At 48.7% G+C, this 27543-nt stretch overlaps 1 protein-coding gene and 1 long non-coding RNA gene across 6 annotated transcripts in view; one reads left to right on the top strand and one right to left on the bottom strand.

Annotated features, from left to right (window-relative positions):
- SLC20A2 (solute carrier family 20 member 2) overlaps window positions 1-27543 on the top strand; it is a 115554-nt gene that overhangs the window by 69264 nt on the left and 18747 nt on the right. For all 5 annotated transcript variants that reach the window (XM_027530230.1, XM_027530229.1, XM_027530227.1 and 2 more), the window contains 6 exons: window positions 2115-2255; window positions 3525-3610; window positions 6567-6663; window positions 18879-18995; window positions 23797-24000; window positions 25341-25908. In XM_027530230.1, the coding sequence (XP_027386031.1) occupies window positions 2115-2255; window positions 3525-3610; window positions 6567-6663; window positions 18879-18995; window positions 23797-24000; window positions 25341-25908 (1213 nt within the window). The remainder of the gene's footprint in view (window positions 1-2114; window positions 2256-3524; window positions 3611-6566; window positions 6664-18878; window positions 18996-23796; window positions 24001-25340; window positions 25909-27543) is intronic.
- Window positions 21124-25908, bottom strand: LOC113885079. The gene is made up of 4 exons (XR_003509129.1): window positions 25827-25908; window positions 24193-24308; window positions 22539-22657; window positions 21124-21572 (listed from the first exon to the last, which is right to left on the bottom strand). It is a non-coding gene; the product is annotated as an uncharacterized LOC113885079 (long non-coding RNA).

Below are 27543 nucleotides of genomic sequence, written 5' to 3'. Positions count from 1 at the left end.
CACCTCACAAGACCCCTGCACACAAGGCTTCTGTCTTTCCCTCCATCCTCCGGTCATTTCTCCCCTCTTTCTCTCAGGCAGTCCCATCTCCCTACCTCTTCTTACAAACCTTCCTGTTGTAAAGTCAGCCCAGGGAGAGGAGAGTGGCTATCAAGACAGAAAACCGCATGGTCTGAGTTCATGTAGGTCAATTTTTCTCCTTCTCATAACATCACTGGGTTACTTTAATTTTTGTAAGACTATCAGTCATAAAGGTTGCTTTTTCAGTTCTGGTTCTGTGCTGTGTAACACACTCCCAACTCTGGCTTTATTTTTAAAACAATCCGTCCCCCTAGGAGCCCAGGGCTTAGGTGTCCCGGCTCACAGAACTGTCCGCGGGGGAGCGTGGGCGCCGCCATCCAGCCTGTCACCAGGTTGGCAGCCCCAGGCTGGTCCTTCTGCTCCCAACACACGTTTCAGGGATAGACTTGGGGTCACGGCCCGCTTTGGCTCAAAGGTCATGGTGCCCAATGCTCCCAGAGCAGCTGTCAGCCTTGCTGCACAAACTGGGACCTCTCATGAGCCTCTGTAGCACAGATATTTTTGGAGAAAATGCCAGGGGTCTGTTTGAAGGCGCTGCTGCTGCCAAGCAACCAGATTTCCAGAATTAACGTTTGGGATTAATGACGCGCCTGTTTATCAGCCCGCCCCTTTGTTCCCCTGCAGCCCTTCGTGAGCTTTTCAACAACTGTTTCTGAAGGCGATCTCTCCCCAGCTGATGCTTTTAATACTCCCTGCAAAACCTGATCTGCTTATGAAAATATCTGGAGTGAACTCTGGCCTAGAAAAACACGAAGCCTGGAAGAGGGTGGTGAAGTTGAGGTGAAAGGATACAAGCCAAAACCCAGGGATCCTCTTGACTCCTGAGAGTTAGCAGGCTTGGAGGGAGCAGGCCGAAAAGGCCTGGCGGCCGGGCAGGGGCTGGGGGTAGATGCCCAGTGTGGGGTTTACTATCACAGTTGCTTCTCATGGAAGAGGCAAAAATATGAAAAGCAACATGGGGTTACACTCTTTTTTTTTTACTGAAGTATACTGACGTGACATATTGGTAATACCAGTTTTAGGTGTACAACACTGATTTTTTTTTTTTTTGGCTGCACTGGGTCTTCACTGCTGCTCGGACTTTTCTCTAATTGTATTGAGTGGGGCTACTCACTGGTTGTGGCTCGCAGGCTTCTCTTTGCAGTGACTTCTCTTGTGGCGCACAGCCTCCAGAGCGCTGCTTCAGTAGATTCATGGGCTTAGTTTCCCCTCGATATGTGGGATCTTCCCAGACCAGGGTCAATCCTGTGTCCCCTGCATTGGCAGGCAGATTCTTAACCACTAGACCACCAGGGCTTTCCTGGTGGCTTAGACAGTAAAGAATCTGCCTGCAATGCGGGAGACCTGGGTTCGATCCCTGGTTTGGGAAGCTACCCTGGAGGAGGGCATGGCAACCCACTCTAGTATTCTTGCCGGGAGAATCCCATGGACAGAGGAGCCTGGTAGGTTACTGTGCATTGGGTCACAAAGAGTCGGACACGACTGAGTGACTAAGCACAGCATGGGACCACCGGGGAAGTCCTAACACTGTGATCTGATGTTTGTATTTTGCCCTCTTTTGTATCGATTAGTATACATAGCCTGTCTCCAGTCTCCTTATGATGCAACCAAAAGATGTTACCTACAGCAGAATCTTCTCTGATACATGGCCTTTCCTGTTTCTCCTTGTTCATTGGTTCCAGTCTCCTGCTTGGTCCTGGCCATACTTCACATCAGAACTCACTCATCACCTGCATCCTTGCTTAAACGTGACAGAGTCAACTTGTAGCTGGCATCAGGCTTTTCTTTTCATACTATCAAAGATTTTCACTTGAATAAATCATCATTATCCCTTCCGTGTTGAAGAACGTTTCTAAAGTTATTTGAGTGGTTTCTGTCGGGACTTTGTTAAGAAACAATCCGGAGACAATTAACCCCAGCGAGGGGTGAGGAAGAAGGACTGTAATTTGGGTTTCTTCCTTCTGTGGCAACCTAATACACTGCACCGTGTCCCTGACTTTCCTCTGTCTTTGTCTCTTGTCTTCAACCCACAGGCTCAGCTGTCTGGCAGCTCATTGCGTCCTTCCTGAGGCTCCCAATCTCGGGGACTCACTGTATCGTCGGGGCCACCATAGGGTTCTCCCTCGTCGCAATTGGTACCCAAGGTGTGCAGTGGATGGAGCTGGTCAAGATTGGTAATTGGCATTTTCTTTTACGTATAAGAAGGAAAGTTTACATTTTCTAGAGTAAGTGTTATTAAAAGTTACCATTATGTTTTTTCCTTTAAATGTTCATGTATGCTGATAATACATTTTCCCTTAAAATTTCTGTTAGCAAAGATGGTGAACTGTTAGGCGGTTCTTTGTTTTTTTGTTTTAAACTCCAGGTGCTCTTATCAAATGCCGCATTGTCATTCAGCTTTGAAAACCAGTGTCTTATCTGCTGTTCACGGGGAGTTAAGAAATTTACCTGGTTGAAATCAGTCTGTAGTCAGAGAAAAGCTTTGGGCCCTTGTCCAGGAGTCAGCGTTCCTGGTGATGGGGTAGTGCGGAAGTGAGGTGCTCACCCCCACTGCATCCAGGAGTCCCCCCTTCCCAGCCTACCGGGTGCTCCTTCTGCACTGCGGGCTGCCCAGTGGGAACTGTTTGGAGAGGTCTGACAGCTTGCTTCCTGCCTCTGACTTCTTCAGCCAGAGGAAAATCCATCAAACCCCATAAGTACCCACATGCCCACTGCGAAAAACACTGTCTCACCCACCTCTGTCGTCTTATGAGTCATAGTGGCCTCAGGACCCCTAGCCTGAACAGACCCCTGACCTGCCAGTCAGGACACAAATGTCCAGAGAACTCACCTGATCCCAGGAAACTCAGATGAACTCCCCGGAAACTCACCTGAGATACTGGGAAGCTCACCCAAGATCCCCGGCTCCTGAAACAGTGGTTCGTTCCCGCTGCACTTTAGAATTACCTGGGAGAGCAATAAAGATATCAGTACCCAACCCCTTTCCAAACCTTTGAAATCAGAATTCTGTAGCTGGAGCCGGAGCGTTAACTGGTTTTTGGAAACTCCCGCAGATGTTTCTAGTGCGTGGCCAGAGGCTGCGGAACAGTGCCAGGCTGGCCTTGGAATATGAAAGGGACGGGGCCCCCTTTTCAGCTAGCCCCGCAGCTGGCACAGGATGGGGCTCAGTGGGAATCGGAGGAACCGTCTTCAGAGGCCAGAGCTGGGGTGGCCACGTGTGTGGTGGGCTGAAGGAGTTCATGCTTGTTGGGGTGGGGTTTGTGTCTGAGGGTGGAGACCCCCATGTGGAGGTCAGTGGGTTTGTTGAGTTCTGAGTTAAAGGTGAATAATTCTAGGAATGTTTGTTAATGTGTATGCTGTATGTTAGTTACTGCTTTTTATGTAAATAGGACCTGAATTGTGTAGAATTTTAACATTCATTAGATTTTCTTTTAATTATTCAGTTGCTTCTTGGTTTATATCTCCACTGTTGTCTGGTTTCATGTCTGGCGTGCTGTTTGTACTGATCAGAATGTTCATCTTAAAAAAGGTAAGCGAGTTTATTATCTTTTTTAGTTAAGTTTTAGAGCTAAGTTTGGTTCTGCTCAATAAAAATTAATAGTGAGAGGGCTCAGAGGGATAATTACTAAGGCACAGCCCCTGATGTTGGAATCAGACATTATTATAAAGCAGGCTGAGGACTCGGGTGGCGTGCCCGGGGGCCCCCCGGAACGAGGACTGGACACGAGGTGCCCTGCCCTATGACTTAGCTCACTGGTCAGCATTCCCGGGCACTAATGCTCACGCCTCAAAAAGGAAAGACAATGATTTTGTGACCAGTAAACAGAATAGAGTGAGATAGTGTTACGATTTTGAAACTGCCCAGCACTAAAAACAACTGGAGAATTTTTTTACCCACATGGAAGGTATTTTCTGTTTTCTAATGGAGAAGGGAAGCATGAGACACTGGATTTTTTTTTTTTCCCCTGTCCTTGAGGACAAGATAAAAAGAAGGAACTACACCTATGGGGGTACATTTTTTTTAATCAAAAATAAAATGAGATGAAAATGAAAACTTACTGAGATCAGTGTTCTAGGGGAATGTCAGGGGCTGTTGCAGTACTTTATAAGCCCTGCCGCTTGCCCTTGGTCACTCGGCACACACCAAGCCCGTCGGACGTGCCTGCCTTGAGCTGTGTCCTTACACGGCTCTTCTTCGAGTCAGGCTGAGGTCTCTTAGGTAATCGCACACTGACCATCCCTTCTCCTGGGCTCCTGCTGTGCCAGGACCTGTTAGCATCTTGGCAGGTGCCTAGTAAGCCTCCCCCTTTTATTTCTGCTGCCCTGGGCATCCCTGCTAGGCGGGCTCCTGCCCCTCCTCTGCCCCCAGGTGTCCCATCCTAGGAAGCCACGCCTCCCACCCCAGCTTCCACTGGGCTCCTCCCTTTGTGTTCCCACAAGCTCCCTGCCTTCTCATCACTGCACTCTCACATCGTCGTGCAGGGATTTATTTCCTGCTTGGCTCCCTGTTCACTCTTTGTGAGGTCTGTTGAGAGTGGACACCGTGACTCCCTGTTCACATGTGTAGGCAGCGCCCAGCTCTGCCCAGCCCTTCCGAGCCACTGGCTGAGTGTCTATTGAGAGAGAACAAAGGCTGCTTGGACGGGTGACAGGTGATGGGTGGATGGAAGGAAGGACAGAAAGGAGGAGGAAAGGAGACGGGGCTCGGTGAGACCGCTGTCATCGTGTGTTAAGAATAGGTTCTCTGGGGACTTCCCTGTGGTCCCGTGGTTAGGAGTCCATGCTTCCAATGCAGGGGTTGAGGGTTTGATCCCTGGTCGGGGCACTGGGTTCCTGCATGCCTTGTGGCAAGGCAAAAAATAAAAAGAGTAGGTTATTTAAGAAAACATAAGGTGATTCAGTTACAGCACACAAACAGAAGACTTTACACCTTCACAAGTTACCAGTTAGGAGTCTATCTTTAGCAGCTGTTGTCCCCAGAAAAGAACAGTTTGGAAGCAGAGGTGGTAGGCATGTGAGCATGTGGGCATTCTGTTTTTGGTTCAGCCCTGGTTCCTGTCCCGGGCCCATGGCAGATCAGGGGGCGGCGTGCTCCTCCCAGGCCCTGCCCACCCCTTCATACCTGCCCTTCACCTGCTGGCCTCTGAGCCTGGCCGGGACTCCCATGCGGCTGCGTCACCTCCCACCCCTGCTCTCTGTGCTCCTTACACTTCATTTCCATTCACTCTGGCCTCCTGACGAGTGCTGGGGGCCGCTAGAGACATTCTAGGCAAGCTCTTGATGCGCTTATGTTCCGCAAACGGGCTTAATTTCTACACGTCTGCATTTGACAGTAGGAACCTTTGAGATAGTCTCTCCTGATCCTGACTTCTGTAGCTCACTTCAAGAGGAGGGCATGGCAGCCCGCTCCAGTATTCTAACCTGCAGAATCCCATGGACACAAGAGCCTGGTGGGCTCCTCCATAGGGTCGCAAAGAGTCGGACATGATTGAAGTGACTTAGCATGCACACGGGCTACTGATCCTGACTTCTGTAGTGCTCATCAATTTTTAGACCTAAAAAAAAAATGTTTAGACTTGATTTTCCTTGTAATAGGGTAGGTAATAGATTCATATCAATGTACAAGAGTGTTTTACACAGTCATTAGAAAGTAGCCCCTTTTTGAACTATTTAAGCAACACCTACATGCCAGTGCTACGTTGAGTTCCCAGTTCATATTTTTGCTTCAGAATCCTCTGTGGATCCACACCCTCAAACTCTACATTTTTCCTCTGTAAACTCTAAATTTCTAATATTCTCCCAGGTGATATTTTGCCTTAAACATGTGCAGTACTGTTCTCGTTGAAACGTTAGATTTAGGAACTGTTGTACCAGAAGCCTAAGGTTGTTAAAAGAAAAAAATGTTTTCTTAGACAAAGAGCCCGCAGTTCTTTTCCGTGTGGCAGTTGAAGGTGAAACGCTCTACCTTGTGAAAAGATTTGGAAACTTGTAGCACGGGGTTCTATATTTATGTATTTCAACACAGCAGGCGTGTGTCACAGAGTCACATAAAATCCAGTAGCAACGCCATGGTGTTGAAGTCACTTGACTTTCTCAGGGCGTCCTCGGAGGGTCAGGCCTGAAAATATTTGTGGAAGGTGGATTTTAGGGGGCCAGCGTGCGCATCGTTAGGATAGTGAGCGCCCTGGGTTCTGAAGGGGAGGCCGGTTGGGGCTTGGGTCCTGGGAGCTGGCCTCACCAGCAGCCCTTCTCTGTCCCCAAGTGTCCCGCCAGCCCCCACGGTCCCTGTGTGTTGATGTTTCTGCTGGTCCCCGTGGCGGCCCTTTGACACAGCGCTCGCGTGGGAAGGACAGCCCAGGCCAGCTCTGGGTCTGGGTGCACACAGCCCAGGCGGGGCTTTCCCCGAGCAGCACCGCGTGTCATCTTGCCCGCCTGCAGACACCCCCCGGAGTCCTGACCTGCCCCCTCATCTCCTTACCCCGCAGGAGGACCCCGTTCCTAACGGCCTCCGGGCGCTTCCCGTGTTCTACGCCGCCACCATCGCCATCAATGTCTTCTCTATCACGTACACCGGAGCCCCAGGTAAGAGCCCTCGGCCAGCGGGCGTGAGAGTCCAGCCTGGGTGGTGGACTTGGGCCTGGCGCTGTTGCTGGCCGCCAGCCAGAAGCGCTACTCGTGGTCTTTACGGAGCGGAGCAAAGAACAGGAGGCACAGTTACTTGTTTTACATATTCAAGAGAGGTGTGAAACAGAAAAGCCAGAGACTTGGGTTAAAAAAAAAGACGATTAACATCCCCTTCCTGGTGCAGAGTCACAGGACGTGATGTGGCAGCCCGAACCTCCCTGAGCTGGGGGCCCGGGGGTGGGGGAGGAGGGGGCAGGTGTAAACAGTAGGTCCGCACCCTGGACAGGGTTGGGGGGCTCCCACGTGTCCACACCACAAACATCCACCCCCCACCCCCAGAACTCATCAGGCCAGTAAGTCCAGTCATCAGAGCTGTGCTGTTTCGTCCCCCAGATCCTCGAACCAGTGGTACTTCTGTTTTCAGAATTCCTCCTTTTCTTCCCGTTCTGATGGCCTGTGTTCTTTTTTCCCAAGGCCTTGGGGTGGGGCCTGGTTAAAACTCCCTTTCTTTAACCTTTTTAGTGGGTAAAATGCTTTCACACAGTATTGGTATTTGCACACATCTCCGTGTTGATGAGCTTGTAGGGGCCTCACTCAGCATCTCCGTCTGAGTGTCTGCTGAGAGGACGGTGGGGAGGGCTGCCCATTTCTCCCTGGGATGGGCCTCCTACGGCCGGATCCTGACACACCCGTCATCGTGGGGGCGCCCGGTCAGCGGAGAGGCTCTCGGTGGTGTTCTCCTTCTCGCTAATGTCCGTTAAGGATTCATACTCAGTTGTGGGCCATATCTGACAGAAATCTCCCTGTCTCTGTTGAAAAGATAAAGCTTCTGCTAAATGGTGCGTCCTTACAGTCGAAAGCACCCTCTTCCGAAATGGGGGAAATCCTTATTAATTTCGCCAGCGGGGTTTTCTCAAGGCAGTTTTTCTCAGGCTTTAATAGCCGTATCTAACTGTATGTTTGTGTACTTCACTCTTTCTGAATGGTTCTTTTAATTCTATTTCTTTTTTATTTTTGGCTGCGCTGGGTCTTGCTCGCTGCACATGGGCTCTCTCTGGCTGCGGCGAGCCAGGGCTACCCTATAGTGCGGTGCCCGGGTTTGTCACCGTGCTGGCTTTTCTTGTTGCGGAGAACGGGCTCTAGCTGCATGGGCTTCAGCAGTTGTGGTGCACGGGCTTTGCTGCCCCAAGGCACCTGGGAGCTTCCCAGCCCAGACCCATTACACCTGCGTTACAGGCGGATTTGTTACCACTGAGCCACCAGGGGTGTGCCCCACCCTGCCGTGATTCATAGCTCTGCGTAACCTTCTACTTGGGCGTCTTCTGAAGAGCATTCAGAACATGGATCTTACAGCTTTGAAGAGTTGAGGTCAGGGCTTTCAGATTTCAGGGGCAGGGTGGGGGTAGTGGCGAAGCATCACAGCTGCTTTAAGTTACATGAAAAGTGCAAGGTAAGCGTCGTGGTGAGCTGGAGAGAGGCGAGACCCTCGCCTCAGACAACAGCAGCCTGATGGCCCTTCTGGCTTGATCATTCAGAGTATGAAGTGTATTTGTCAAAGGCTATTTCCACGATCCATTAAAAAACAAAAAGCAGAGGCGGAGGCAGAGAAAAAGCAGCTGTCCAGTGTGAAGGCCACCCCACCCCAAGTCTGCATCTCACGAAGCTTTCGCGTGGTGCTGGGCGGGCCCCGGAGGACCAGGTGGGAAGTCACCTGCCCACCCGAGCACTTGGTCTTGGTTTTACTCAGCTCCCAGAGCCCAGGTGAGCTGAGCAGAAAGACGAGCAGCCGTTGATGACCAGACGCCTCCTGCGCTAGTTATGTAAGAGATTAACAAAGGAAGGCGAGGGGCTCTTTGTCAGACAGAGTCCTAGAAATGGGAACTGGTGGAAATGAGAATCATTTCTTTCTAAATTCTGTATTTTTTTTTCCTAGCCTCTATTTCTCTCTCTCCTTGGTTCTTGATCTGAATGTCAGAAGACCACAAATGTATGATTTTTATTAAAATTTGACTTTTTCTAGACTTACCTATTTTTTCCATCACTTCTTTTTCTCATCTATAAAAAAATATTTTAATTTTTTATCTTTTGGCCATCACTTAGTTCCCGGCCCAGGGATCAAACCTGCATCCCTTACATCGGAAGTGTGCAGACTTAACCGCCGGACCACCAAGGAAGTCCCTGTTTTTCTCGTCTTTTGCTGCAGTTTTATTGCAAATTCTCTAGAAGAATCAGATTACTAAGAGATAAAATTATGCTAGAGAAATGAAACTATAAAATGAAAGAGGCAACCAAGGATAATAGAAATACTTCATCGAGAAGTTTTGAAGAATAATAAAAAATAAATGCTTTTATTGAGCTGAGTTTTAAATGAATTAACTCTTCTAGGAAATCAGTAATATTGCCAACATCTCCTGACGGGTAGGAAACAGGCACAGTGAAGCTGGCTGAGTGCTGAGGCCATGTAACTAGTGAGGCATAGAGCAGACTTGAAAGTGGGCAGCCTACTTCCAAGCCCCCGTTAGCGTATTCCGTTGGCACGTGACAGGGCAGGGTCAGACACCCAGCATCTGGTCCCTGATGTCACCGTAAATGACGATCAGAATACATCGGCCTCATACATTCTTTCCTTTCTCCTCACTCTCTTTAAAGATGGCTTCCAGGGAGTTCCCTGGCTGTGCAGTGGTTACGGCTTGGTGCTTTTACTGCCAGGGCCCGGGTTCAATCCCCGGCTGGGGAACTAAGATCCCACGAGCCATGAAGCTCAGCACCCCCCTCAAGAAAAGGCTTCTAATATATTTGGAAATGATGTGGTTTTGTATCTATTTAATGTCCAGGTAGTGTGAAGAGGGTGGCTGCCCCTTTGTTTGGGAATATTGGGAAGTCGGTACGAGAACCTTGGTGATGGATACTCACCTGGGAACACAGTCGAAGCTCCCCGTGCTGGGAGAGCCCGTCGCTTCCTCTCCCCGAGCCTCTGCACCTCATAAAGCAGAGACGGGTGAGCAGGAACCGCTGTGAAAGGGAGGCCACATGACAGGAGGTGACGAGGGCAGAGCGCTGAGCTCGGGGGCTGCTCACGATATGCTCAGGGGTCTGGGGGGCGCGGTTTCCTTCCCTGCCATCGGTCATCTCTTCAGCCTCACGTCTCCAGCGTGTCCTGAGTCAGCTCGTCTCTGTCTCCCCACACACGCTGCTGTGGGAGCTTTTCCTTACTTGAAGTTTGGGGGTGAGGGGCTTTGCATAGGGAAGGAAGGAGGTCAGGACAGAGGGTCCAGCCAGAGTCCGAAAAGGACTTTGCTGAGGTCTTGCTCTGGGGAGTGTTTCTAGAATACCCATCCAGTAGTTGAGTCCAAATCCTATTTTTATTTAAACATTGAAGGTTAACTTCGCCCTTGAAACTAAGACATTAATTCCATCCTGTTTCCTCATGCCGGCTTCTCTGCCGTCCAGCTGGGTCGTCTGTAGCCCTGGTGTCATATCTAGGGACAAGTGAGCCGGGAAGACCCAGTCCTCTGCCTTTCTCACAACTGGCCGGCCTTTCAGCCGATTTTGAGATTTAATCTTCTAGTCCTTTTCTTCCTTAAAATGTTTCCATTCAGTGTAAGGGGCCTTAGAGATAAGAGGAAAGAATGAAATGTTCTGACAGAGAGTGGTGGCATCAACCTAACCCTGTTGCAACTTTCAGAGACTCTGGTAAGTGGCACTTTTCCCTGTGAGTTGGACCCGGTGGGTCCCCGTGGGCTGAGTCACGGAGCTTTGGTTTGACTTCCTCCCTTCCTCCTCCCTAAATTATTTTGAAGTTGTTTATATCTTGGGCCTAGTTTGATTTGTTTCACTTTGCGTTTGACGTGACTTGTCTCAGAAGTCGTCCTCATACTTCAGAGACCGAGTTAGCGCTCTTCAAAGATTGTCTTTGCCTTTTTGTCCTTAAAAAAATAATTCACAAGAAGCAAAAATAACTTGAGGAAATAAAGTGGGTTGGGTTGGATAAATCACTTGGGTTGGGTTGGATACAAGCCTGAAGTTTATTTTTGATGAAGGGCTTCAGCTGGCGGGACCTGGTTTTTGTTCTGCCTTTCTAGAACAAATGCTGAGTGAGGCTCATGGCACACGGCTTTGTGGAGTCAGAGCAGACTAGCTAATGACGCTTCCCACGTCCAAGTGTGGTCCCTGCACCAGGAGCATTGGCGTCACGTGGTCACTTGTCAGAAATGCAGATCCTCAGGCTTAGACCCGCTGAACCAGAAACACAGCCCAGCAGTCCAGGTTTATGGGATGGAGCGCTCGGGGTGACCTGATGCTTGTGCGTTTGGAGGGTCCCTGCTCTAACCACCTCTTTACCTATTGTTGTTCTTCAGTTGCTAAGTTGTGTCTGACTTCTTGCAACCCCATGGACTGCAGCACACCAGGCTTCCCTGCCCTCTGCTATCTCCTGGAGTCTGCTCAGATTCATGTCCATTGAGTCAGTGGTTCCATCCAACCATCTCATCCTCTTCTGCCCTCTTCTCCTCTTGCCCTCAATCTTTCCCAGCATCAGGGTCTTGTCTAGTGAGTAGGCTCTTTGCATCAGGTGACCAAAGTTGGAGCTTCAGCTTCAGCATCAGTCCCTCCAGTGAATATTCGGGGTTGATTTCCTTTAGGATGGACTGGTTTGATCTCCTTTCTCCAACACCACAGTTCAAAGGCATCAATTCTTTGGAGGTCAGCCTTCTTTATGGTCCAAGTCTCACATCCATAAAGGACTACAAGAAAAACCAGAGCTTTGACTATACAGACCACTTTATCTAATAAGCCTAACCCTAATCCGAACCCTAGTAATATGATCCTTTCACCATAAATGCTGCTATCTTATCACAGTCCTTATGTAAAAAGGTGCTCTTCAAAAGCCCTAACTCCTCACCAGCAGATGAATTGTCTGACTCCACCAGGCCTAAGTTGTCTGGCTTCCCCAAAGTGGTCTGTGCCTGAGATGGGCTGCCTTCTCCTCCTCTTCCTCCCTCTCCCCTCGTCCCCTTTCTCCATCTTCTCTCTCCTCCCCCTCCTCCTTCTCCCCTCCCCCTCCCTCTGCCCCCCACTCCCCTCCCCTTCCCCCTCCTCCCACCCCCTCCCTCTCCTCCTTCTCCCTTCCTCCCCCTTCTCTATCTTCTCTTCCTTTCCCAGCTGCTCTCTCCCCCCATTCTCCCTCTCCCCTCCTCTTTCCCCTCCTCCCACTCCCCTCCCCCTCCTCCTCCCCTCCTCCCCTTCTCCATCTTCTCTTCCTTTCCCACCTGCTCTCTCTCCCCCTCCTCCTCCCTCTTCTTCCCACTCCCCTCCCCCTCCTCCCTCTCCCCCTCCTTCTCCATCTTCTCTCCCCTCCCCCTCCCCCTCCATCTCCCCTCCCCCTCCATCTCCTCCCCCACCTCCCCCTCCATCTCCTCTTCCCCTCCTCGCCCTTCTCTTCCTTTCCCAGCCTCTCCCTCTCCCCTCCTTCTCCATCTTCTCTCCCCTCCCCCTCCATCTCCCCCTCCCCCTCCATCTCCTCCCCCACCTCCCCTCCATCTCCTCTTCCCCTCCTCGCCCTTCTCTTCCTTTCCCAGCCTCTCCCTCTCCCCTCCATGTCCTCCTCCTCTTCCTCCCCTAGTGCAGCCTTCTGGTCCAGCCCCAGGGAACCCAGAGCATCAGGCACCCCTTGAGTCCCTGCTGACTCAGGAGAAAGATCTTGGTTCCCAGAGATGCTCTGTGTTCTGTGTTGAATTTTTACATTCCGAGCTGTAGGGAGCAGGCATTGGAGCTGGGGTGGTTCCCAGCCCTGGGTGGGGAAGGCCTGGGCTGAGAAGAGTCTCCAATTTCACTCAGAGCAGGATTCAGAACAGAGTGATTTGAACTCACTTCCTTCTCAGAACTGTTGTAAGTAAACCCTGGTTTGAGAAAGCTAGTACCATATGCAGGGGGAAGAAAAATCCCAATTATAAGACAGATTAGGAAAGAGCATTTTATAATTTCAAAGTGGTGCTTCATCTTCCTAAAGTTGCCCCAGGATTTCTCTTACCTAGGGAGCTCCTCCAGTGCTTTGAACATGTTGATCTGAAACAGAACAAAAACTGGTGACTCCATTTATCAGGGAGGGAGGACTGGCAAAAAGCGATTCTTCAGATGAGGTCTGCATGTGTGTGTGTGTGAGTTACTGTGGGAAAATGTCCAGAGTATACAGTTACGTGAGAAGTGCAGGCCCAGAACAATATATACAGTACAGTCTACATCTACTCAATTGAAGGCAAAGTAAGAGAAATCCACACACACTCTGCACTACATGTTCGTTTATCTCTAGAAAATGCCCGGGAAGATACATACCAAATATTTATCAGTGTTTCTCTGGGAAGTGGGTTCAAGAGGGGAGGACAGGAGGCATTTTCATATTTGTACATCCTACAGTTTTGTATGGCTGATTTTTAAAAAGTTTTTAAATTATATTGGAGTATAGTTGATTTACTGCATTATGTTAGTTTTAAGTGAACAGCAAAGTGGTTCAGTTATACATGAATCTGTTTTCCTTCAGATTCTTTTCCCATACAGGTTAGTACAGGATATTGAGCAGAGGTCCCTGTGCTGTACAGTAGGTAGGGCGGGTTGATTATCTATGGCTGATCTTTTTTAATCTTGTATTATTTATAAAATTCAACCAGAGAAAGGGAGAAGAGAGGGTGCTGGCGAGGTGGGTGAGAGGTGTAAGGGACTAACATGGGCTCGAGCCGGAGGGGTCTGGAGAAGCCTCATTTTCCCGCGGTAACTAACACACACACGCCACGTGGACCTCATCTGTAGAATCGCTTTTTACTAGTCCTCTCTTCGCTAATAAATGGAGTCACTAGTTTGGGTTTTGTTGTAGACCAACATGTTCAAAGCATCAGATTTTAACAGTGATAGTTGTACGTGAAAAATAAGCGCTGTACCAAAAAGAAAGGACTCCGGAAGACCATGAGTGGGTCTAACGGTTCTCTGTACTTCCTCCCCAAGTCCGTTGGATATTCTGATCTTCAGGGGGTTTGGGAGAGAATTGCAAGGATGCCTGAGGTTTGAGCTGAATCACTATTCATCATATCTTTGCTGTTCAGAAAATGAAAGAGCTGGACATAAAAGGCTACTGAGGGCTGGAGCCAGGCCTGGGCTTCCGCGCGCCCAGTGCGGGCTCCTGGCCGCCGCTCCTGGCCGAGGGACGGAGCAGTTCAGGCCCAAGCTGTGCCCTACTTTGCCTCCCCCGGGTGCGGCCGAGCCTCAGCGCCCTCTTGAGCATCTTATCCGAGGATAATCTGAGACCCTAGCAGGAAGGCCACTCAGTACCAAGTATTTTTGTCAAAAATTTTATTGTAAAAAAGTCTACCTTGAATTTTCAGAAGGAAAAAAGTTTTCCCCTGAAAATACATTGATTGAAGGGCTTTTCTGTGCTGGATTTTTGCATTTCATTGATTTTTTTATCCGTGAAACTTGGCTTCTGTATATTTCGTACAAGTTAGAGCTGGGTCCCATAACTATTAGTCAGCATCTCTTGCATGAGGCTTTGAAAGTAAGTCGTGCTGCTCTTTTTTTTTTAATCGGAGCATAGTTGATTTACAGTGTTGTATTTGTTTCAGGTGTACAGCACAGTTAATCAGGGTTATATACATATGCCTAACACATGTAATACATAACATGTATAACATATAAATACATAACTATATAAGTACATAATATATAAGTCATATATAATATAAATTATATAACTTAATATAATTATATAATTACATATTAAGCATATAATATTATATAATATACTTTTATTTTTTTAATATAAATTTATTTTAATTAGAGGTTAATTACTTTACAGTATTGTATTGGTTTTGCCATACATCAACATGATTCTGCCACAGGTATACATGTGTTCCCACATACTCTTAATGTGTAATATCGTGTATTATATACCATATGTATTCTTTTTCAGGTTCTTTTCCCTTTAAGATTTAACCTTATAGGTTATTATATAATGTTGAGTATAGTTTCCTATGCTATGTAATAGGTCCTTGTGGCTTATCTATTTTATATATAGTAATGTGTATCTGCTGGGCTTCCCAGGTAGCTCTAGTGGTAAAGAATCCGCCTGCCAATGCAGGAGACCTAAGAGATGCAGGTTTGATCCCTGGATCGGGACGATCCCCTGGAGAAGGGAATGGCAACCCACTCCAGTATTCTTGCCTGGAGAACCCCATGGACAGAGGAGCCTGGCGGGCTACAGTCCATGGGGTCGCAGAGTCAAGACCCGACTGAAGCGACTGAGTACGCATAGTGTATATCTGTTAATCCCAAACTCCTGGTTTATTCCTCCCTCCTTTCCCCTTTATAAGCAGACGTTTATTTTCTATGTCTGTGGGTCTGTTTCTCTTTTGTATATATGTTCATGCTGGTGTGTGCTCTTGATGCTGTTAATTTGCTAAACTGCTGGAATAGTTCAGTAAGATCCAGTCCCCATTCTGTTCCTCTCTCTCTCTTTCTCACCATCAGCAACTCACCCATCTTCCTGGTTCCTTTGCTCTTCGCCATCTTGCCCCACCCCTGGCTTTTTTCCCGTGTCTCCCGCCCCCTCACCCTCTGATCTTCCATCCAGTCCTGTGACTCAGAGGGTGGCTCCGGAGCTTCCTGGCCACTTTCTAGGCCAAACCGATGGTGAAGGCGGTCGTGATGGTAACGGTTCAGGAGCAGGTGACCTTGTGGCTCATCATCCCCGCGAAGCGTTGTGAGCCTTGAGTGTAGCCAGCCTCAGCCTGTCCCTTTCGGGTGTGGGTCCTGATGCCCTCCGGAGCCTGTGTAACTTCAGTACAGAGATGGCCTGGAAGGAGCACATGGAGCGGCCCTGCTCTGCCCTGCTGTGGGCTCTGCTCAGAGGGGATGGAGGAGAAGGGGGCCTGGGAGCAACAGTGTCCACTCGTTCAGACACTCATCTCTCCAGCTCCCGGGCTTCATGCCCCTCCCCCAGGATCCAGAGCTCACCTGTCTTGGATCAGGTTAAGGTGGTGAGGCCAAAGTAGCCCAAGTGTCAAGTTCATCATCAGCTCAACCAGAAGTCGCAAAGCAGACGGGGAGGACTCTTCAAATGCCAGGTAGTTTTAAGCCGCAGTTGGTTTGATGTTGGTAATTAACAGTTACCATTCAGTTCAGCAAGAAACCACATCGGCGTGGTCCTTCCCCGTGTCCGGACACTGACACGCAGACACAGAGCAGAAGCGGGGAGCCCCAGCCACAGGCACGGCCGAGTGAGGTCAGCCTGAGTGGTTTTATAAGCAGCTCCAAGCCTGGATCCGGAGACAGAGCCAGGGCTGGGGTGGGGCTGCCGGCCGCCCCAGCGCAGCCCCATGTGGGGCCTTGCTTGCTGGCGTGTCCGGGTGCTGGATGGTGGAGCCGCCTGGCTACTGAGTGTCTGCTCCCACCAGTGACCCTTCCACGGTGCCAAGGCTGGGTGATTCTGGTTCTTACTTTCCATACTTGTATATGCTAATCCTGACTCCCCATTTAGAGTATTAACTACCCATTCTCCCTCTTACCATTACCAAAATGTCTAATAATACCTTACCTGAATAATTTTCAGTTGATTTATATATATATATATATATATATATAGACAGAGAGAGAGAGAGAGAGAGAGAGAGAGAGAGAGAGAGAGAGAATGGTTCTTGTCCAACTCTTTGCAACCTTATGGACTGTAGCCCTTCAGGCTCCTCTGTCCATGGGATTCTCCAGGCAAGAATACTGGAGTGGGTTGCCATTCCCTTCTCCAGGGGATCTTCCCAACCCAGGGATCAGACTCAGGTCTCCTGCACTGCAGGTGGATTCTTTACCGTCTGAGCCACCCTTACTTTTTATAGAATGGTTAACAGTGAGCAATTATATGCCAATGAAAAAAATAATGGAAAAAAAGAAAGTCAGTTTTATATTTAAAAAAAAAGAACAGTTAATAGTAACAAAGCCTGCAGCATTAGAGGTTTATTTAAGAGCAGAGTTTTAAACAGTTCATTTATTTCAAACTTTAAAAAAAGTTTAACAATTTACAAAAGTGTGTGCTTATTATAAATTTTCAAAGTTAGCAGTATGAAAGCAGAAAGTAAGTGCTATAGGAGCCTTTAGCAAACGAACAAGCAGATACATAGACCTGATTTTGCTTCCCAAATGACTGAGTTTCTGCTTTTCAAGTTATTGAAGTTTTTTTACAGTTTTTTTTTCTTTGCCTTCTCTGTTTTTGTCATTATCCATGTGCTTGTGACTAAGAGCCCTTCTCTCCTTCTATTTAGAAAGAATGTGGTATAGTGCTGAAGGCCTCGGGCTTGGGAGTGAGATGCCGGGTGGGTGGCCTTGTGCTTAAGATGGATAGTGTACAGCACAGGGAGAGACCCCTCCTGTTTCCCATCCCTCCACAGGAGTGACCGCTGGTTCTTCCCAGAACTTTTACGATCTGTTCAGGAGTGTACACTTGGCCGTGGCGGGGAAACGGCAGTGTTTCTCTTCTAGACATAAGTTGGGTGGTGCTGCACACACCGTGATCTCGCTGGCCTTTCTCACTTGACTAGACAAGAGCATCTCTTCTTATCAGTCCATTTATCTCGACCTTATTTTATGCTACGCGCCACGCTGACTCCACGCTTCCATGATGATGCGTGGATCACTTGTCTTACAAACTCTTCCTGTTACAGGCAGTGCTCTAGTGAGTGCTCTCGTGCCTGTCGCCTTGTGCCTGTGCGAGGGGGCATCTGTGAGTGTCTGCATCACACCTGTGTCACCAGGGGAGCTGGGCTCGGGGCCCTGCAGGGCAGGGAAGCCTGATGTCTCTCCACCTTCCACCTTTTTCTTGACTGAGGGAATGGCAACTCTGTGTGCTGGACCGGACAGCAGTGAAAAGCTTTTATGTGTTGTAATTCCATGAGTTGGCCCTTGAAAGAAGAATTGAGCTTGAAAGTCAGTGTCTTTTGAAAACACTTTTCTATCTGACTTTTTTTTTTTTTAAACAATAAAAGGGTTTATTTATGCATATGAAAGCCTTCACAGAAAAGAAATGAGCACTCAGAGAAGCAGTTAGACTTCAGGACTTATGTACCGTTTTGACAGAGGGTGATAAATTATGGAAAGAGGCCAGGAAACATACGGAGGAAGCTAACAGGAGAGAAGACAGCGTGGCAAGGTCTGTTTGTGCAGACCCATCTTGGTGGTGGTGCCAGGTCTCCAGTGATGGGAGTCACTCTCCTCTTTCTGGAACAAGGAAGGCACGTTTCTCCCAAGAAATTTATGCCCTGCTGTCCAGCAGTTACAAAGCGGAGCAGCAGACTCTTCCTGCGTCTGCTGTTTCTCAATTTAAGCTGACTTTAAAAAAGGTTTGTGTGTGTGGTCCAAGCGTCATGTCCATTTAAAGCCGGGCTGCTGACTATTGAGAAACCAGAGAGGCGGCCGCCAGCCTTGCTGTGGCCGCTGCAGCCCTGGGCTACGGGCTGCCCTGGGGAGGCGGGGGCGGGCATCGGGAGGGAAGACAGACCCCTTCTTGCCCCCGTTTGTCCACTCGGGAATTTAGGTATTGAGATAATACTGTAAATGGGTTTATTCCCAACTTAATATGTCGTTTGTGCCAAGTTGGTCACTTTTTAATGATCAGCTTACTCACTGAGTTAACAACAGAGTCACAAGGCAAATAGTACATCTCCATTATTTCTTTACAATTTTATAATTCATTTATTTGGCTGCGTCGGGTCTTCGTCGTGGGCTTTCTCTACTTGTGGAGAGGGGCTACTCCTTGTCGTGGTACATGGGCTTCTCACTGCAGTGGCTTCTCTTGAGGAGCTCTAGTGCCCGAGAGCAACCGGGCCGCAGGATGCATGGGCTCAGTCGTTGTGGCACACAGGCTTAGTTGCTCCGAGGCATGTGGAGTCTTCCTGGACCAGGGGCCCATGTCCCCTACACTGAGAGGTGGATTCTTATCCACCACATCACCCAGGAAGTCCCAGTCGTGAGTCTTAAACACAAGACTTTGTTCCCCAGAAGAAGTCTAGCACAGTGTTGTGGCTGAGAGTTTTATTAAACACAGAATCCAGATGATGCACTTCAGGGCCAGCGCATGGCAGGAGTGGGGATGTCACACCCGGCCTTGGAGACGTGTCCCGTGACAGCTGTGTCCCCTCTGTCCCCAGTGATGGGCCTGGTCCTCCCCATGTGGGCGATCGCCCTCATCTCCTTCGGGGTCGCGCTGCTGTTCGCCCTCTTCGTGTGGCTCTTTGTGTGTCCGTGGATGCGGAGGAAGATAACAGGTAAGTGCTCTTCTGTTCTTCTGATTTGCACAAAGGCTCTGATTCCTAAGCCTGCAGGCATCATGCACCGTGATCCTAAGTGCCAGAGGGAACACGACCACGGTCAGGCCGGGCCCTGTCTCAGGGCGCCTGCCTGCTTTCTGGCTCAGACTTTTCCTGGATAACTTGGGATCCTGGTAAGAATGAGGTCCTCGTTGCCGTGGGTAACGGCAGGTAGCAAATCAGCAGCATAGCACTGCCCTCCCTCAAGAATGGTGAAAGGTAAAAAGAGCAGATTCTGAGTGTGATAACTGGAATTCCCACGCATCTCTGGTGAAACAAAAACTGGTACAACGATGGGAAAAGTTCGTTTAGCAGTTTCCTATGAAGTTAAGCAAACATTCACCATATGACTTAAGTAATTCCACCCCTAGGTGTTTATCCAAGAGAAGAAGTGAGACTCGTACACAGATTAAGTCATACTAGCCAAGAAGTGGAGACAAGCCACAGGCCCGTTAACAAGTGGGTGGATGACCAAACTCTTCATACAGCAGAGGGCGGAGGAGCAATGAAGAGGGTGAACTCCCAGGAGGAGCCACGCACAAACAAACTCATCCTGCAGGGCTCCAGAGGGCACCAGTCCACAGCCACAGAAACCAGTGGCTGCTGGAGTCACTGCAGAAGGGGATGTGGGGGGACTCTGCAGGGACAGGAGGGGGCTTTAGAGACAGAAGGGCACTTTAGGGACAGAAAACAGAGCTCTGCAGGCACAGGAGGGAACCTTGCAGGACTGTCTTAATTGGGGGGTAGTTATAGTCTGTATTCGTTTGTCACAGGTCATCTACCTGCACATTTTAAAAGGCATAAATTTCATCGTACGGAAATTATACCTCTGTGAAAGCAGTTTTTTAAAAAAGAAGATCCTGGCTTAGAAAACTGCAGCAGCTATTTTCCTGTCACTGGCAACATGACTGAATTCCAAGCCTTATGGCCACACGCTTTACAGGGCTCACAAAAGAAAAGAAGTATTTCCTTTTGGCCTCAGAGTGTACCTTACAATCATGGTTTGATCCGGACATATCTGAATTTGAAACCCACATTTCAAAGAAAAACTGAACAACCGAGGAGACGTTACCATGCTTATGATGGGAAGGCTCAATACCGGAAAGATGTCCGTTCTCAAATCAATCTGTACATTTAATGCACAAAAATCCCAGCAGGATATTTTGTAGATTTAGACAAGTCACTTTAAAAATGTATATGGAGGACTTCCCTGGTGGTCAGCCTGCCATTGCAGGGGACGGGACCCTAGGAGGATCCCTCATGCCGAGAGCAGCTGAGCCTGTGAGCCATAATGAAGGGACGCCCCGCCTCCCCCATCGGTGCAACTAGAGGAAGCCCTCACTCAGCAACGAAGACCCAACATAGCCAAAAAGAAACAATTCATTAATTTAAAAAATTTTATAGGGAAAGGGACTGGAATGGCCAAAACAAATTTGGAGAAGAGTAAAGATGAAGGACCCATGCCACAAAAAGCTACAGGAGAGTGTGGAACTGGCGAAGGGATAAACACCTAGATTAACAGAACAGGATAAAGTCCAGAAACAGACGTGCAAATATGGCCAAGTGATTTTCAACAGAGTCAGTTGCTGAAAATCACTGATACAATCAATGATACTGGGATAACTGGGCATCAAATGCCAAAAAAAGAACCTTGACCTAAAGCCTAACACCTTGGGGAAAAAAAAATTAACTCAAGATGCATCATAAGTATAAATAGAAAACTATGAAACTTTGGAAGCAAAAAGAGGAAAACTTTTGGGACCTTGGGTAGAGCAAAGAATGTTTAGGTTTGATACCAAAAACACAGTTCATAAAAGAAGTTGGTAAATTGCACTTCATCAAAATTAGAAACCGTTGCCGTCTACGAAACACTATGAAGAGAAAAGACAAGCTGCGGACTGGGAGAAGGTGTTTGCAAGGCCTCCAACAAAGGACTTGTATTCAGAACATATGAAGAAAGCTCAGAAAACAACCTGATTTAAAACAAAAACTTAAATAGCTGTTTCACCAAAAAAAGATACATGAATGGCAAATGAGTACATGAAAAGCTGCTCGACATCAGAAACAGATTAAAATCACAATGAGGTATTCCCACACATCTATTTTAATGGCTTTAAGAAAAAAAAAAAAAGGATAGTGCTAAATGCTGACAAGGATGAGGCGTGGCTGGAATGTTCATTCATGCACTCCTGGTGGGAACCAAAAGGAGTTTGATGGTTTCTTATCAGGTTAATCACTTACCCACGCCTAGGTGTTTACCCTAGAGAAACGCACATTTAAATTCACACAGAAGCCTGGAGATGAATATTTGTAGCAGCTGTATTTGCTATCACCAAAAACTAAAAGCCTGGATTATCCACAGAACACACACACACGTATTTATGGAAATAAATACATCCACATATTAGACTGCTGCTCGGCAGTGAAGACGAGGGGGCTGCTGAGCCTGCACCGGCGTGGATGAACCTCAGGCGCGTTAACCGTGCCACGTCGGAGGAGCCGGTTCCATTTACATGACATCTGGAAAAGGCAAATCTGTAGGGACAGAGACCAGACGGTAGTTGTCAAGGGCTGGGGCAGAGGGCCTGACTATAGGGGTAGGCGTTACAGGAATCTGGACTTTTAAGATTTTTTTTTTTTTTAACGTGGACTATTTTTAAAGTCTATTGAATTTGTTACAATATTGCTTCTGTTTTATGTTTCGGTTTTTTGGCCACAAGGCACGTGGGATCTTGTGGGGATCTTAGGTCCCTGACCAAGGATTGAACCTGTGTACCCTGCATTGGGAGGTGAAGTCCCAGCCACTGGACCACCAGTGAGATCCCTAGACATTTTTTAGAATCAGAATTCTACACACACAGAGCCAGTTTGCCACGTGCAAGTTTTAAAAACTAATAATTAAAACACTACATTAGTACATACAACTTCAAACTAAGTAGCGATTTCACACTATGATGGATTCATATCCAGCTGCTTCTTCCTCTCCTGGGTAGCCGCTCCCTGCTCTTGGTTGAGAAGGAACCCCACCCCCCCACCTTAAACATCCTGCTTGTCTGGTTTAACCCCAGTGGGAGTGATAAACTAAACTTGAACGCTCTTGATGTTTAAAGCTTTTTCTGATTGTTGTTGTTCAGTTGCTAAGTCGTGTCCGACTCTGTGACCCCATGAACTGCAGCACGCCAAGGCTTCCCTGTCCTGCACTAATTCCCTGAGTTATGGACCATGAAATCTTCGCTCCCACCTTTAGGCTGTAATGTTACAGTAGGAAAATGACATTACTACCCAGTCTGGCTTGCCAAGAGATTTTTTTTTTGGCCATTGACATGTATTTTGACATTTCAACATATAGGTACCTTGTTCTATTCATTTAAATACAGACTATGGCTAAGGGCGTGGACAGTGAACTGACTGCATGTTACCGCCTGAGTGACCTTCAGCCCCGTGATTCAGTCTGTCTGGGCCTCAATTTGCTCATTTATAAAATACAGAAAATGGTAATACCTGTTTCACACGTTAACACATTTTGGGGGGACTTCCTGATGGTTCAGTGGTTAAGACTCCATGCTTCCACTGCAGAAGCCCAGGTTTGATCCTTGGTTGGGGAGCTAAGATCCGACAAACTGCACAGTGTGGCCCAAAACAAGAAAAAACAAACCAAAAAACACAGTTTAAAAAATTTGTTATTATAATCTTTACAGATATTAACTTTTCTCATCTACACTGTAAGCAGCTTGAGGTCAGAAACCTGTGTGTACCTTTATTTATTTCTTGTAGTAAACAAACTTAGTTTTTTTTTTTTTTTAAATCTGTCTTTTAGATTTAGATAAATATAGAGATAGAGGTATAAAGATTGAGGGCAGGAAGAGAAGGGGACGACAGAGGTCGAGATGGTTGGATGGCATCATCGACTCAGTGGACCTGAGTTTCAGCAAGCTCTGGGAGATGGTGAAAGACAGGGAAGCCTGGTGTGCTGTAGTCCATGGGGTCACAAAGAGTCGGGACACAACTGAGTGACTGAACAACAACAACAACAGAGACTGAAGTGATCTGTCTAGGTAAATACAGAAACGAGGGTGATGCATGAGTGTATCCGGCAGAGGAACCGAGAAGACCGTGTCCGTGTCGGTTGGGTAGGTTAGAGCTTAGCTGTTTCCTCAGGGAACTGTGAGGCAGCAAGACCAGGAATCCACATACCAGATCTGATTACCAAGAGTGCACTCCAGCTTCAAATCCACTTTTTGAAAATCCCTGGTTTCTTTTGAAAGTAGAGGATTTTTCAAAGTAAGCAGAATTTCTCTGTTCCTTTTGAGGAAAATGATTTACTTGTTTTCTAAGACTTGGTGACCTGAGGAAATCTGAGCGCAGTCTCTTGTTGAACAGAAGAAAAGCAAACAGACCCTAACAGTATGTATGAAGACAAAAAGGATAAACATTTCAGTGATTCTGAGGTCAGTTTAAGAAAACAGAAGGCCGGTCTAGATGGTTGTAGAATTTACAGAATGTTTACCTTGGGAATCAGATCTAATCCTGTCTTTTTTGTTGCTTTTGGATAAGATAACTCAGGGCTGAGCCTCCATCTTTCCCTCCGTAGCTGAATTTTCTAGCCTGTTTCCCAGATTGAATTGTCCACTTTATTTTCCCTTTTATTTTTTGTTCCCAAAGTATGAAAGTATCACGATAAATGTTTATTTTTATATTCATTCGTCAAAAATAAGAATTCTCTTCCCAAATTTTCAGTTATGACTCTTATTTTCTTCAGGCAAATTACAAAAAGAATGTGCTTTATCAAGAGCCTCTGATGAAAGTCTCAATAAAATTCAGGAAGTGGAGTCCCCAGTATTTAAAGAGCTGCCAGGTGCCAAGGCTCACGATGACAGCACTGTCCCCCTCACGGGCTCAGCTGCGGATCCCTCGGGGACCTCAGAAAGCATGTCGGGGGGTCACCACCCCCGGGCCCCATATGGTAAGTCCCTGGGGGCTGGGGTGGCACGTGGCAGAAGCAGTTTTGGGGGGACAGTTGGCCTGCATGTGGCAACGAGGCTCCAGTGCACACAAGTGTCCCCAGAGAAAACTCAGGGGCTGAAGGGCCCAGGGTTTGGTCAGTCCCAGACCAGGCTTGTTCCTGTCCCGTGACTTTCCTCCAAGAGCCATTTACCTGCAGTCTCCCAGCAGCATCTCTGGGCCCCTCAGCTGTGTCTTCCACATGCAGTCAACTAACTGCCGGAGATCGGATTATCAGTTTATCCAGCTTTGTATACAAACACCTTCCTCCTGGGAGATGCAGAGAGAAAGCTGACGTTGGAACCGGGGCGGTAGTCCCACTAGAGAATCACAGAAACCATCAGGGCCGTAGCGGGGGTCCTCTCTCCCACAGTGTTTGTGGACAGTGATGGGCCAGCTCCTGCCTCTGCCAGGCCCGCCTCCCTGCAGGGGTGCTGGCACCGCGGTCCAGGCTGGATCTGCAACTTGGCCAAGAAAGAGAATGATCTCTGCCAACTGATCTGACAGACCGCCTTTGACTGTGTCCACCAGCCTTTTTTTTTAATTGAAGTATATGGTTGATTAAACAGCATGGTAACTTCTGCTGTACAGCAAAGTGATATATATGTGTGTGTATACATATATATATATATGCACATCCTTTTAAAAAATATTCTTTTCCATTATGGGTTTATTACAGGATATTGAATATAGTTCCCTGTACAGTAGGACCTTGTTTATCCTTCCTATGAGCTTACATCTGCTAGCCCCAGCCTCTCACTCCATCCCTCCTCCATTCCTCCTGCCCCAAGAACCGGTCTGTTCTCTCCCTGTGACTGTTCCTCTTTCATAGGTGGGTTCGTGTCCTATTTTTAAGGAGCACTTGGAGTGTGTATCTCACAGGAAATGGGGCAAGTTTTCTGTAAAATAAGCTCCTGATACGGATCCTCCTCCTACCCGTTCCTGGAAAAGGAAAGAGTGCTTCCGCATTTTAGGAGAGTGCAGCATCGTCTTTTAACTGCCATGCCGTGTTGTTAGTTTTACCCTTTGCTGTATGTTTCCAAGTTTCCCTTTTTATTTTTACCATACTGCATGGCCTGCTTAGTCAAGTTGGAAAATAAAGAGTACGGTGGGAAAATGCAAAAACCCTCACTGTCCAGCCTTCCTGAGCTGACATGGTGGCCCCACAGCACCCCAGGCGTGGACTCAGTCTGTCCCTTGTCTCTGCAGGACGGGCTCAGTCTATCCCTTGTCCCCTTCAGGCCAGGCTCAGTCTGTCCCTTGTCCCCGCAGGCCAGGCTCAGTCTATGTTTGTCCCCACAGGCCGGGCGCTGTCCATGACGCACGGCACCACCAAGTCGCCCGTATCCAACGGGACCTTCGGCTTCGACGGCACGGCGCGGGCCGATGGCCACGTGTACCACACGGTGCACAAGGACTCGGGGCTCTACAAGGACCTGCTGCACCGCATCCGCGACGAGCGGCCGGCCGACGGGGCCCCGCGGCAGCTGCGGCGCAACAACAGCTACACGTGCTACACGGCGGCCATCTGCGGGCTGCCCGGCCTGGCCACACGCCGCGGCGACACGCCCGCGCCCGAGGACAGCGAGAAGCTGGTGGCCGATGCCGTGGCCTACTCGCGCCGCCGGCTGCGCTACGACAGCTACTCCAGCTACTGCAACGCTGTGGCCGAGGCGGAGATCGAGGCCGAGGAGGGCGGCGTGGAGGTCCGGCTGGCGCCCCCACTGGCCGAGCCCGAGCCGCCGCGCGACGACCCGGCGGACGAGGAGAAGGAGGAGAAGGACTCACCCGAGGTGCACCTGCTCTTCCACTTCCTGCAGGTCCTCACCGCCTGCTTCGGCTCCTTCGCGCATGGCGGAAATGATGTGAGGTCAGAACTTGGGCGGGGCGGGGGCGGGTCAGGGCGGGGCCGGGGTGGGGATGGGTGATGGGCGTGGTCTTGTGAAGCGGTGGGGTGAGGGGAGGGGCCTGGTGATGGTGAGGGGCGGGGTCAGGGTGAGGAGGCGGGGCGGGCACAGCAGATACCTGGCCCACCCTGGAACCACGCGGGTGGCAACTGCCCGGGGTGTGCCAACGCCAGGTTTTGTCCACAAGTGCAGCACCTGCATCTTCATCGCGCAGATCTTTGAGTGAACCAGATGCAGGGAGAGTTGGCCTGGGGTCAGAAATCACAACAGGTGGAATCAGTAGAGCTGGGCTTGGAGCCCTGATTCTGCCCAAGCTGTCCCGGCTTCCTACCCTAGCCGGAGTCCAGTGCCATTTGGCATCAGTGCCTTTTGGTTTTGAGGCAGAGAGAGAAGTACCCAGGTTCCCCCAAGTTGTACAAGGGTCATATGTGAGCAAATAGCTCCTGCAGTGGAGCAGACCGCGTTGCGTGTCAGAAGGGGGAAGTGGGAGACCCCGGGGGCCGCTGTGTTGGATGGCCGCTCCAGTCAGGAGGGTCCCCAAGGGACACCTGCAGGGACTGAGGGCACAGCTATGACGGCATCTTTGGAGAACCTTCCGGAAGAGGGGAAAGCACTGCAAGGCCAAGGCAGGAGTGTGCCTGGTGGGTTTTCCGGAAAGAATCACTAGCAAGAGCATGGAGAGCTCAGGTCAGCTGGGCATGCAGGCCAGAATGTGTAGGAGTGCATAGAGTCTGGCCAGGCATCCGGATCAGTCACTGAATTTTCCAAAGCCTTGGTGTCCCAATCTGTGAAATGGGGGTAAAACTAGTACCAACGCAGGAGATTTCTATGAGGATTAAGGGGAGGTGCTTATATAATAAGATAAGAACAGTCCTTTCCCATAATCAATGTCCAGACATTTTCACTATTATAGTTATTATGCAGCCTAATGTTTCCGTCCAAACGAGGGAAATGTGCCATCATTTTATATATTTTTTTATTTTATTTTTTTTTCATCATTATATTTTTTTGGCCCAGTTATATGACTCCATTTTACACCATGTGCAGCTGCATTTCTGTTCTTTTTAAAAGATGTCTTCTAGCCACACAAAGAGGCCTGGACAGCTTATGTTCTGCTCAGCGTCACCTAGGCATTGCCATCTTATTTTATTGGGGTCACTATGTTCTGTCCTCTCTTAATAATTTTTTACTCCCCTCCGCCACCAGCCCACTTCCTCCTCCTTATCACAAATTATTTATGGAAAGCCTGGTACCAGCAACACGTTATGAATTGGATCCCTTTCCTTTAGAACTAAGTTCCAGTTAAGGAGACAAGAAAGGCATACTCCTGGGAAAGTAACAGAACACCCCAAAACAGCATTTCAAGGCCAAGGAAGAGTCTAGGCGGTAGCTGCCGCAGGTGGCCAGAGTGTAGAGCAGCTGTTTGCAGTTTGGAGGCTGATCTTCAGGCTTTTGAGCAGGGATGTAGTCTGATGAAAGCAAGGTTTAGAAATAACAGTGTAGCAGTGAGGAGGGGGCTTCTGTTTACTCAACAAGTGGGTGTTAAGTGTGTACCAGTCCTCAGAGCTGAGGCACTTGTAACTTACTCCAGGCCTACT

This window comes from Bos indicus x Bos taurus, chromosome 27 (genome assembly GCF_003369695.1).
Source record: "Bos indicus x Bos taurus breed Angus x Brahman F1 hybrid chromosome 27, Bos_hybrid_MaternalHap_v2.0, whole genome shotgun sequence".
NCBI lineage: Eukaryota > Metazoa > Chordata > Mammalia > Artiodactyla > Bovidae > Bos > Bos indicus x Bos taurus.
The sequence above is the reverse complement of the archived record's forward strand: the minus strand, read 5'-3'. Positions and strand labels throughout refer to the sequence as shown.